Here is a 12,419-nt window from a genome sequence, read left to right on the forward strand (position 1 = left end):
CTGCGGTCCTCTGTGCCCAACTCTTGGGTACCTACCTATCCTCCAACTATCCAACTTACCTCTCGAAGTGGTGGTGGCACCTGAAGAATCTTCGTCCCCGAGCTTGCAGCCTTTTTTCAACCAGGAGCTTTCCCATTGAAATCAACTGACCGCCCGACGGCTCAAAAGCACCCTGCATCCAGCCGCCCGAGTGGCCCTGGCAGTGTAACCTCTACACCCATCTACTTCCCCATTTGCCCTGAGCAAGTGACCAGGAGCCCAGCTCCCACAGACGTGTGGCCTGCTAGTCAGCAGCCACCAACCAAGGCCCCCCTGCCTCCCATAGGATAGCATTGGGCCTAACTCACTCTGCACCCGGCCGCCCCTGTGCCGCGGAGGGTGTAACAACTGTACCTACCTGACCGTGGGAGACTCCAGAGTCTGTGCCCAGAACCTTAACTCTGCCAGTCGAGTACTTACCCGAAAGGCGATAACTCAATTTTCTCCACAAGGTAACATAGAAGAAATTTCAGAAGAAACCAGTCAAAGTGTGGAGTTTCTAAAACTTAAAATATTCACCAAAAATCAGCAGAGTAACGAAAACGAAAATACTCACCTGCTATTAGGAGAGATCCCAGTGCTGGATCTTGGTGCCCAGCACTGACCCTGAAAAATATTCACAACCGTACTTACCAGTAACCCAATTTTCTTCCATAGGAAATCATTGACTGTTTTTCTGTGAAATTTCTTCTAAGTGTCGATTTTTGCAAACTTCAAATATTCTTTAAAAATCGTACAAACTGTGAAAACGTAATTACATACCTGTTTTAGATAGAGGTCCCAGTACTGAATCTAGGCACCCAGTACTGGATTACAAAAGTAACAAGAACATACTATACCTGCAACTTGAATTTTCTTCCATAGGGAATCATTGACTGTTTTCTATGAAATATTAAGTGTCAACTTTTAAAATGGCAAAATATTGCCTAAAAGTCATAACAGCAACTAAGTCGACTTTTATCACTTGTTTCTAAGAACTGTCTCGGGACTGAATCTAGGATCCAGTCCTGGAATTACAAAAGTAATCCTGAAAGTAATCTATTGCAAATAACTTAAAACTTCCATTGAACTCAATGCATTATTGGGTATTAAATTGTGTTGCCTATTGCAACATCCTGAAACTATCTACAAAAGCCATTGCATATTGCAAAAGTATTTACCTAAAGCATCTCATTCTGAGAACGTATATTTTAATACCTATTGTTGGTTCTAAAATAAAACATATTTTTTATATAAACCATTGGCCTCGAGTTCAGTTATTGAGTGTGTGAGACCATTTGCTGACTGAGTGTGTACAACAAATGCTTTACACTGTCCTCCGAAACTGCCTTACTGCTTGACCAAGCTACCACTTTAGAGAGTAAGGTTATATCTAACTTTAGCCTCTGCCACACTGTACCTATTTGGGAACAGTATATACAGAGCCACTTTCTCACACCTTGGGGTTCTGGAAGTCGCTGGCCACAGGACAGGCGTCTTCTTCGCAGGGTCTTTGAAGCTGGAGATAGGCCGGTAGGGCTGGGGCCAAGTCAGTGGTTGTCCTCAGGCTTTGCTGCACAGAGTCTTCTTCGTAGGTTGCCAGAATCTACCTCTAGGTCTGGGGAGCCAAAATTTAAGTGGCATTTTCCGGGAGTATTAAGAAGGGCCAATGGGCACATCACCTGGGATGACTAAACCCACTATTATGTCACCCTCCTGTGGAAGGGAGTGCAGACCTACCACTGATTGGAGGGAGAATGAAAAGGGTGCTTAACTTCGCCCCCGCCAACTTAGGGGCGGAGTTGGCAAAGGTGGGCACACCTCCTAGCCTTTCAAAGTTGTCCCACCCAATGTGGAGGTGTAAATCGGGGGCTGTCATCGGCTGCTAGCAGCAGGGGCTGAGTGTCGCATTACAAATGTGGCAGGTCTTTGAAGCTTCCCCTTCGAGCACTGGCCCATCCTGGGGGAGGAGGTGTGATACCTCTGCCTAGGATGTGCATTGTTTCTGGTCCCAGAGACCAGAGGCTCTCCACCCTGGAGTCCAGAAACATGTCTGTGTGTGGAAGCTGCCTTAAGCCAGTCAGTGCCCACACTAGGGTCGGTAGGTTTTTCGGGGTCATCTCTGAGGTGCCCTTTGAGTACTTGTCACAATAAACCCGCACTGGCAACAGTGTGAGTTTATTGTGAGGAGTAGTTTGATACAAAACATTCCTGGTTCAGTGAAGCCATCAGGGTGCGGTGGAACTTGAGTTGTCGAGTTTCCAGCCCATGTACTCTCTATGGCTTCACTGGCACTTACAATGTTAAGAAATAGACCCAATATCGTAGGGGCATATCTGCTCATGCAGAAATGCCCATACCTGGTATACAGTGCACCTTGCCTTAGAGCTGGTAAGACCTGCTTGAGGTGAGAGTTACCTATATATTAAGCAATGCTAGCTGGCATGGCACACAGGTAGTGGGCCATATTGACTGTCATTTTGTCTGCCCCAGGCCATGCATGCTGCAGTGGCAGTCTGCATGGCCTAGGTGAGGGTTCCTTAGGGGACCCTCTTCAGTCCTCATGCCCTTGGTACCCAGGCACCTTTTACTAGGGATTTCCAGGGGTCTCAAAGGTTAATTGGGGAATAGTTTTTAGTGAAGAATCACCGGCACAGGGGACCCGGGTGTCGGGGACCCTGTACACTACAATGAAAAAAACATCAAATTCCAGTCAAAAAAAGTGGGGCAAACCATGTCAAAAGAGGCACTTTCACATTTTTGTTTCGTAGCATTGCAAGCTTTGACCTACTAAAATACTTCAATTTATAAAATGCCAATATTACCATTTAGAAGAATACTAGCAATATTTTAAGAGCACGGTTTTCAGAGCCTATGAGACACATTTGGAGAAAATCTATTAAAGTGGTTTAAAGGCAAGGTAACGCATTATCGCTACATTTCATGTCACAATAGCATCTTGGTTACGAATATTTGACCCAAAAGACTTTGGAAACAAATCCTTGATGTAACAGCACAGAACACACAACAGTACACTTCAACACAAACTCTACCACTCGCACACTTGAAGGAGACCAAACCAGATGTTTGTAAAATGAATAGCAAGAGATATCTGAACTCCCAATTTACTGCACTGGAATAGGGACACCATTCCTTCCAGCCACCTTTTCCGACGGCAAATCTACCGTAACATTTTATGAAACATCTTTCACTCCCAAACACACAGCAATGAAAGATTTGAAGAAAAAACAAAAGGGAGCCCAGGCTCAGACTAAAAAAGAACAATGGAGGCAAAATACTGACAAGAGGATACCGAACAGATATTGTGAAAAATAAAAAAACTTTCCTTTAAAAGCCATCTCTTAGGACAGATACATAAAGCAGAAGGAAATCATAGCTTTTAATGCACTTACTGTAGATATCGGAGTCATCACTTAAAACCCAAGCTTTAAATCGTCCATCTCTTCCGGTGGTTACTAAGGTTGGAATTTCATTTTCCTGGTCATCTGTGTCAGAGAAACACAGGGATGTGATTTGGTCCTCATGAGGCATATTTATCCTGGTGTTCAGAACAAAGCTTTGGGGAAGAAAATCAGTACTTATCACTTGACTGCAACTCTAATGAGCACTAAGTGAACTATGCGTTTTAATTGGGCAAGAGTTTCTTCCAAGATGAAGCCACTGTACAATCACATTTAACTCCGATCAAAATTAGCCCATAAAGGACAAGCAGAACATGCAGTTAATAGTTACTTGAACAAACCTTATTCACAAAGTCAGAACATGCTAAACAATATTCAACTTTTGCTATCAAATTGGGAGTGCAGCCCTTCTTGACAATGAGGAGGCTGCTCAGATATCCACGTCAGAGGAGTTAGCTTAAGACAAAACGTGCAATACAGGTCTGCTACTTCACAAAAACGAAAGATCACAACTATCACCTTCCTGGCTCATTTATCCATTATGCTTTGCTTAGCCAAAACCCCAAACATTAGTCTCCACCATGAGATCCATGACTTTGGCAGGGGGCATGGGATCTGAACCAAGAGCACAACACACAATCGGTCCCCATGCCCCAAATAGGCAAAATAATAAATACAGCCTACAGCAAACCCAGCCATAAACGCATCTACACCAGATGCTCCAGTTCGGAGTGAAGCCATACAGTCTAGATACAAGCTTCCAATGGAAAAAACCCCACAATTGATTAACATCAACCTGTTCAATTTTTCAGAAGAAGCAGACCAATTTACCACAGCAACAAAATAATCAAAAATCCTATAAACAAGAGGTAATATACAATTATTTTACTAGAAAATGTAAAGACATCTGAATCGATAGGTGCTTGGCAAAGTGTTCCATGGGCAAATTAAATCTGCAGATTCAGAGTTGCACTTTCTTCAAAAAGGCACAGAACACCCCTGCATTAAAATAGATTCAGACGACTAATGTAATTAAGTTAGTTGCACATTTTAGATCAATTTAAAAAGGGTATTAACAAAACCAACATTACTCTATCAAACGGCACAAATCTTTTTCAGCCTTTCAATGTGTCTTTGTTTATGGTGTTTATATTCAAAACCAAAAATAAATGAAAATACTAAACATTAATAACTTATTTAACGTTCCAACAAGTGGTTGACCTACAACAAAAACAAAGAAAAGCTACAACCAATGAATCAGCCATCCCTAAACACTAGAAAAGTCACTTATAGCAGACCCTTTCCTATCAGTACTTCTTGCTTGAGCAGCTCACTTCACCACCTGTGCCAGCTTGTCGTCCACAGTGATCTACTGGTGTGAGAAAGTGGCTCTGTATATCCTGTTCCTTAATAGGTACAGGGTGTACAGAGTCCACAGACCCCAAGGGTTTAACAGAGGTTAAAGTTAGATATAACCTTACTCTCCAAAGTGGTAGCCTGGTCGAGCAGTAAGGCAGTATCAGAGGACATGTAAAGCATTTGTTGTACACACTCAGTTAGCAAATATTTCCACACACTCAACTCTAGGTCAATGGTTTGTATAAAAAAAAAAAATATATGCTTGTTTTATTTTAGAACCAACACTTGGAATTAAAATATACTTTCTCGACAGGAGAGGTTTCATAAAAATACTTTTGTATATGCGATAGACTTTTTAGTAAACCGTTACAAATAGTTACAGTAGGCAACTCTATTTCTAAACACAATACATTGATCTCAATGATATTCAAATAATATGCAACAGATTACTTTTTAGATTACTTTTGTAATTCCAGGCTTGGATCCTAGATCCAGTCCTGGGTCAGTTCTCAGAATCAGCTGTTGAAAGTCGACTTTGGTACTGTAATGATTTTTAACTAATATTTAGCTATTTCAAAAATGAGCACTTAGAAAATATTTCAGAGCAAACAATCAATGATTCCCTATGGAAGGAAATGTAGGTTACAGGTACAGTAGGTTATCGTTCCTTTTGTAATCCAGTACTGGGTGTCTAGACTCAGTACTGGGACATTCATCCAAAACAGGTAAGTAATTACGTTTTCAGATGTTATACGATTTTTGAGGAATATTTAGAAATTGCAGAAAGCAACACTTAGAAGAAATTTCATAGAAAAGCAGTCAATGGTTTCCTATGGAAGAAAAAGGAGTTAAAGGCAAGTATAGTTGTGGGTACTTTTCAGAGTCAGTGCTGGGCACCAAGATCCAGCACTGGGAGCTCACCTAAGAGCAGGTGAGTAAATTCGTTTTTGTCACTCGGCTGATTTTTGGTGATTATTTGAAGATTTGAAAAGTCCACACTTAGAAGAATTTTCAAGAAAAAGCCAGTCAATGCTACCCTATGAGGAAAATGAAGTTAGCGGTTTAAGGGTAAGTACTCGACTGGCAGAGTTGAAGTTCTGGGCATAGACTCGGGGGTCCCCCGGTGTCAGGTAGGTACAGTCAGTTCACCCTCAGCGGTTTCAGGACGGCCGGGTGCAGAGAGAGTTAGGCCCAATGTTATCCTATGAGGGATAGGGGGGCCTTGGTTGGTGGCTGCTGTCTGGCAAGCCACGCGGCTGTGGGAGCTGGGCTCCTGGTCACTTACTCAGGGCAAGTGGGGAAGTAGGTTAGAGTAGAGTTTTCACTGCCAGGGCCACTCGGGCGGCTGGGTGCAGGGTGCTTTTGAGCCGTCGGGCGCTCAATGGCTTTCTATGGGAAATCTCCGGTTTGGAAAAAGACTGCAGGCTCGGGGACGAGGACTCTTCAGGTGCCACCACCACTTCGAGAGGTAAGTTGGGTAGTTGGAGGATAGGTAGGTACCCCGGGATTGGGCACAGAGGGCCGTGGGGCACCGGGTGCAGGGGTGCCTTTTGGTGTCGGGAAATCTTACCCTCTGTTGATCGCGGTTGGGGTGGCACTCTGTTCTGAGGCTGCAGGCTTCTCCAGGATTGTCGAGGGGGGTCCTTGGGTGCCGGACTCGGGGTCACAGTCGCCGTGGGGTCGTCCTCGTGGGTTTAGTTCACTCCGGCACCGGCCAGGCTTGGCGGGTGCAAAGTGGGCTGGGATCGCGGTTCCGGGCTACTGCCAGGGGTGAAAGGTAGGTTCTGAGTAGAGCCTCTACTCATGGGAGTTCCAGGGAAATCAGAGTTCAAAGGTAGCCAGGTACTCCGGGGTTTCTGAGGTTGCTGGCCACAAGAGATGCCACGCTGGAGCAGGTTCGAGGGTCGACAGGCCGGTAGGGCTGGGGCCAAAGCAGTTGGTGTCTTCCTTTTTTTAGCAGCTGCAGGGCAGGTCTTTGTTCTTCTTGCTCTTCTTGTAGTTTCGAATCTGGGAAAGGAAAGTTCAGGGTGCCCCTAAATACTAGATTTAGGGGCGTTACAGGTAGGTGCAGGGCAGGGACCAATGGGTCCCTGTCCTGGGGTGGGTACACCCCCTGTCTTGCCTCTCTCCTGTGGGAGGGGGGCAGTAGCCTAATCCCGATTGGGTAGGGCTTCCCTTCTTCAAGATGGCGAGAGCCCGGGGATGTGCTTCACCTCGCCTCCCCCACCTGAGGGGTGGGGTTGGCAGGCTGGCACATTCCTTGTCCTTATTTGGGGTTTCCGGCCAAGCTTCCCGCCAGAGTGGGGGGTTGCAGTGGCCTGGGGAAACTCACAGAGGCGGCATGCCTTTGAAGCTTCCCCCTGCCCATCCTGGGGGAGGAGATTTAGCACCTCGCCCAGGATGTGCATTGTTGCAGGCCCAGGAGAGCAGGGGCTCTCCTACCCAGGGGTCCAGCAACATGTGCTGGTGTGTGGCAGCCTAGGCAGCCTCAGCACAGACGTGGATTGTAGGTTAGGTTTTAGAGGGCATCTCTAAGATGCCCTCTGGGGTGCTTGGCACTTTAAATCCCACACAGGCATCAGTGTGGGTTCAATGTGCTGAGAAGTTTGATACCAAACCTCAGTCTTCAGTGTTGCCTTTATGGTGCTGTGGAGTTCGTGTTTGACGAGCTCCCAGCACCATGTACTCTTAAAGGGCAGCACTGCACTTACAGAGCCCAGGAATGGACCTGGGTACTGTAGGGGCACAGGGCTCCTGCTCCTGTGCCCACACCATTGGCATAGGGCACCCAGCTAGAGGGGTGGCTGATGTATGCCATGGCAGTGTAGGTGTGGGCATGGCACACAGGGATGTGTGCCATGTAGACTCTGTTTTGTCTTGTACCCAGACACTCAGCCTGCAAGAGCAGTGTGTGTGTGTTAGGGTACAGGGCCTGTAAGGGTGGCACAATAAGTGCTGCAGCCCTTAGAGGCATTCCCTGGTCACAAGGCCCTGGGTACCTAGGGTACCATTTACCAGGGGCTGACATGTGGCCAGGGTTTGCCAATTTGGGTTTTGTCTGTTAGGCAGTTTTTAGGGAAGGAACACAGGCCCTGGGCACCTGATTGGCAGGAACCCAGGGCACAACAATGAAAAGTGCATCAGCTATTATGCAAAAAAAGGGGGGGTTACTGCATCAAAAACCCACTTTCCTACAACTGGTACTCAAGAAGAGCCTGAAATTCGCCCTCTTTGACTAAGCATTCAGTGCTACTGTAGGAAAGTAGTTCTTTTTGACATGGTCACCTCATTACTTGAGCCCTTGTCCAAATTTGTGGATGTTTTCTTACGGCCGATGGTTACTGAGATGCCGACCTATCTTAAAGACACTTCCGATGTCGTACGGATTTTGCCAGATATCGAGTTTAACATCAGTACCGATATTTTGGCCAGTTTTGACGTGGAGTCACTCTACACGTGTATTCCACAACAAGAAACTTTGGACTCCATCAGGGGACTTTTGGAAGCACGTGATTTGAACAGCATGACCCCCGTCAATTTTATCATGGAGTGTGCCAGGATAGCTATGAGAGAGAACTTTTTCAGATTCGAAGATCGGATCTTTCTCCAGATCTCTGGCATCTCTATGGGTAGTGTTTCTGCGCCCAGCCTCGCCAACCTCTATGTTCATCTGTTTGAACAAAATCATGTACTGAACCACAGCAACCCTAATCGTCAACATCTGGTGCTGTGGAAGAGGTACATAGATGATATACTAGTGGTATGGCGGGGCACAAGCCAAGAGATCCTGGCCTTTCATACTTGGCTTAACCAGCAAAATGCCTTTTTGAAATTCACCATTGAGTACAATCAACGACTGTTATCCTTCCTCGGCATTTCTATTTTTCTCCATGAGGACACATTGCAATGTGAACTATTTAAGAAACCAATGTCAAGAAACTCTCTCCTTCCGTTTGACAGCTATCACCCGAGGGCTCTCAGGGAGAATCTTCCCGTGGGTCAGTTCCTACGTGTGCGGAGGAACTGCTCCACTAGGGATCTCTTTGACAAACATGCTAAAGAACTAGCATTCCAACTTCGGTCGCGTCAGTACCCTAAGCGACTGGTGCGTCAAGCTTGGAAGAGAGCATCAAACAACAATCGAGATGTGTTGTTGGATAACAGCACTCCTAGGATTCCTAATGACAGGCTTACCTTCGTGACCACCTTCTGTACCCTTTCTAATCGATTACAAAAAACGGTACGTAAACATTGGCATATCCTTAATGTGGCATCCGAAAACATCTCGCCTCCGCTTTTTGCGTTCAAGAAGGGTCCCAGTTTACGGAACAGCCTAGTCCACACACGACCATTGCCACAGCCCACACGTGACGTTAATACCTTGTGGTCACTACCTCCGGTACAAGGCCATCATCCGTGCGGCTCTTGCAGTGTTTGTCCTCAGACCACTAAGACTACATCAGTGGACATAGGGACTAGCCGTCCCTGGATATTACACAACCACACGAACTGCAATTCTGAGTGTGTGATATATATGATCACATGCCCTTGCACTCTGCATTACATTGGGTATACCACACGTAAAGTGAAGCTCCGCATAAGTGAGCACAAGAGTACTATTCGCTGTATGAAACAGGCTACCTGTCTGATAGACCACTTCCTGGCCAAACAACATAAAGCCGATGATCTGAGGTGGATTGTGCTCGAACGTCCTTTCATTCCCCAGCACATAGATATTTCAAGGTTCCTGTTCTCTAAAGAGCAGAGGTGGATTTTTAGATTGAAAACACACACGCTTGGCCTGAATGACAGTATACCATGGGCCTCTTATCTGAAATCCTGTCTGACCATCATATATATTTTTTTTGATCGACTGATGCATCAACATTCCACCAGGGATTCCATCACATAGGACATCCTCAACCATCGACAGGATAGTTGATCGTAATGAACACCTACGAAATTGTGTACAGGAGTGCTCAAATTCTATTAGACAGAGACATGTGTTTATCCAGGCATGTGATATCCTTTATGTACCACTCGTCTTTAGAACTGTAAGAACACTCATTGGTCGATGTATGGGAATATGGAGGGTGACCGCGATTGCTGGTCGCCATTGTTGACTATATTTGTTTTGATCCAAACTTGTGTCTAGAGCAGATGTCCTGGTGGTTAAGCCCCTCGGGTTGACGCTTGCGGTACCTATACTAAACCTGACGAGCAGCCCGGGATCAGTTGCTGCTATATACCTTATAAGCACAGGCATTGCGATATGAGGTCCAGCGACATGAGAGTAAACCTTCCAGTTTGAAGACAACTCGACAAAACTCCAAAAAAAGACTCAGACAATGGAATGGGGTGCTTGCTGCCTTTATTAAGGTTCGAGCTTTTAACTCATGCTGACTCTGCCACTCTAATTAACTACTCTGGCTAGTTTATTTCAGCACGCATGCGCGGTGACGGTACCATGAAAGTTCAGTTTACCGCGCTAGAACCCAATACAGTGTTGTCATCTGAAGCATGGCTTCTATTGAGGCCACCCCCTCTTGATATACTCGTTGAGATATATGTGCACCAGCGCTTGCATGGGTTCTGCTTAGGACGCTGCAGCCGCCTAATTCGATTAGGTTGGTCCCTCCAACACGCATGCTCCGAGGCCAGTGTCTCTATGTTTGCGCCTGCTCCACACGATGAGCAGTTGCGCTGAGACAAGGAACATACTAGCACCTGATCTTAATTGAGCTCTTGTACCAAATCAGGGCGGGTACCTTAAGGTCCTCCTTCACGCACAATAACGAGTGTCTTGGTTTTCGCCCCGCGTTGTTGGACGCGCATGCGTACTGTTTGTTAAAGACACTGCAGCCACCTAATTTGACTAGGTCAGTCTGTGTAACACGCATGCTCCTAGGCTAGCGTCCTCACGCCTGCGCATGCCCCATCTGACGCGCAGCCGCGCTGAGACTAAAACAACAGCACCTGATCTTAATCGAATAATTTTACCACATCAAGGCGGGTATTTAAGGAGCCCCCTCTCCTTCCTGCCGTCACCTCCCAGACAGCTCGTAGTCTGGTTTGAAGTACCGACGGACAGGTAAGGACAGGGCAGTTCTACGTTCTGTGTGAGGAATATATCTTTGTCTAACAAATAGTGTTTTGTTGGGAGCTAATAATGAGATAGTAATACCCCTCCTTCTGAATCATGTATAGGGTGGTGTGGTTTTCTCCTGAACCCTATTGCATTAGATGTGGAAAGGAATGCTAGCCATTATGAATGAGTGATTTGTGGTTTCTCTAAACAGACTAAAAAGTTTTGAAAGGCACAGCTTTTTAATTACCTGGAATGCTATGTCCGTGGGGCGGGTTTCTTAAGGTCATTGACTTTGTTTTTTTTAGGTTTATTAATATGTTTAAATACATATGTGAGGAGCTTAGACAGATGAGTATCAGTGTGCAACTGGTTTGTTTGTCCTCACATTTAAATGTGCGGTGCCTCCATCTCTGAGCAGTCAGCCGGGTGAGGTGAGGTTTTCCTCCCACAAAAGGCTGGGTGAGTTGAATACAGTTTTTTGAAATTGTGTTTGTATGTAACCATTTTTTGGGTTCTTCTATAGAGAGGGCAGTGCGTAATGGGCACTGCTGAATAGTAGTCACTGATACTGGGATTTTTGTATGAAACGCCTTTCTGATGGTTTAATTTTCTGAATTTTTTCTAGGAAAGAAGACATTGTTCTTACGTCCAAGCACAAGGTTGCTTGTCCGGTAGGGTGGCTATTGCTACAACCTTACCTGATGATTGTATTTTTACTGTTTAAGTATTGTTTTCTCACGATTTATACACTAAACATGTTTACCCTGCAGTAGCCTATGTCCACCATTTTCTAGGTCCTGAAGAAAGCCGGGTCAGTTGACCAAACCGGCTGAAACAGGTCTACCTTATCAGACTGAGTCAGGAAATAGTCAATCTTCTCAAGACAATTTGTTCTTTTAAACAGGACACCTCGACAATTCCTAATAAACACATTTTTTGCCCAGGTAGTCATTTTTAATGCACATATAAACTAGAGCACTGCACATTATTAGAGTCTTCAAAGTTTGAATACACACCGTGGCAGGAGTCAGGTTGGGCACTCGGCAGGGCCTCTTGGCTCGACACTGTGGGCTCAGACCGTGACCCCCTAGAGTCTCAGATGACGAAGCTCCGCCAGTAAGGGTGGGCTGATGGACTCTTAACTACCGCCAGGTGATGCACAAACTATTTGAAGAGGTTTCTATACATTGTTCACGGCGTTCAGTGGCTTTCTGTTCCTTATGAACGGACTTAGCACCTCCTGTTAGTTGTTCCACCACCTTCATGTTTTGCCTGGTAACTGATGTGATTTTGACTGGAAGTCCACTGGGTTGATGCTAACCAGGTCCCCAGTGCCATAGCGCTTTCCCAAAACTGTACAATTGTATCCCAATTGGCAAAACCTTTAGAGCCCTCTGCGTAGGCACTAGTAAATGCTACCAAGGACCGGAGGTGCTAAAGAGGGTCCCTAAGGGCAGCCGCACAACCTGGGCCACCCTTGGGACCCCCCCCCCCCCCCACAATCAAGCACATGCAAGACTGCCATTGCAGGC

The 12,419-nt window shown here is 45.8% G+C and overlaps 1 protein-coding gene across 1 annotated transcript in view; it reads right to left on the bottom strand.

Annotated features, from left to right (window-relative positions):
- Positions 1–12,419, bottom strand: part of WDR75 (WD repeat domain 75) — a 226,571-nt gene that overhangs the window by 136,088 nt on the left and 78,064 nt on the right. Inside the window, exon 13 of the mRNA XM_085648822.1 lies at positions 3,432–3,595. Within this exon, the coding sequence (XP_085504948.1) occupies positions 3,432–3,595 (164 nt within the window). The remainder of the gene's footprint in view (positions 1–3,431; positions 3,596–12,419) is intronic.

Source organism: Triturus cristatus, chromosome 3_2, assembly GCF_964204655.1.
Source record: "Triturus cristatus chromosome 3_2, aTriCri1.1, whole genome shotgun sequence".
Taxonomy (NCBI): Eukaryota; Metazoa; Chordata; class Amphibia; order Caudata; family Salamandridae; genus Triturus; species Triturus cristatus.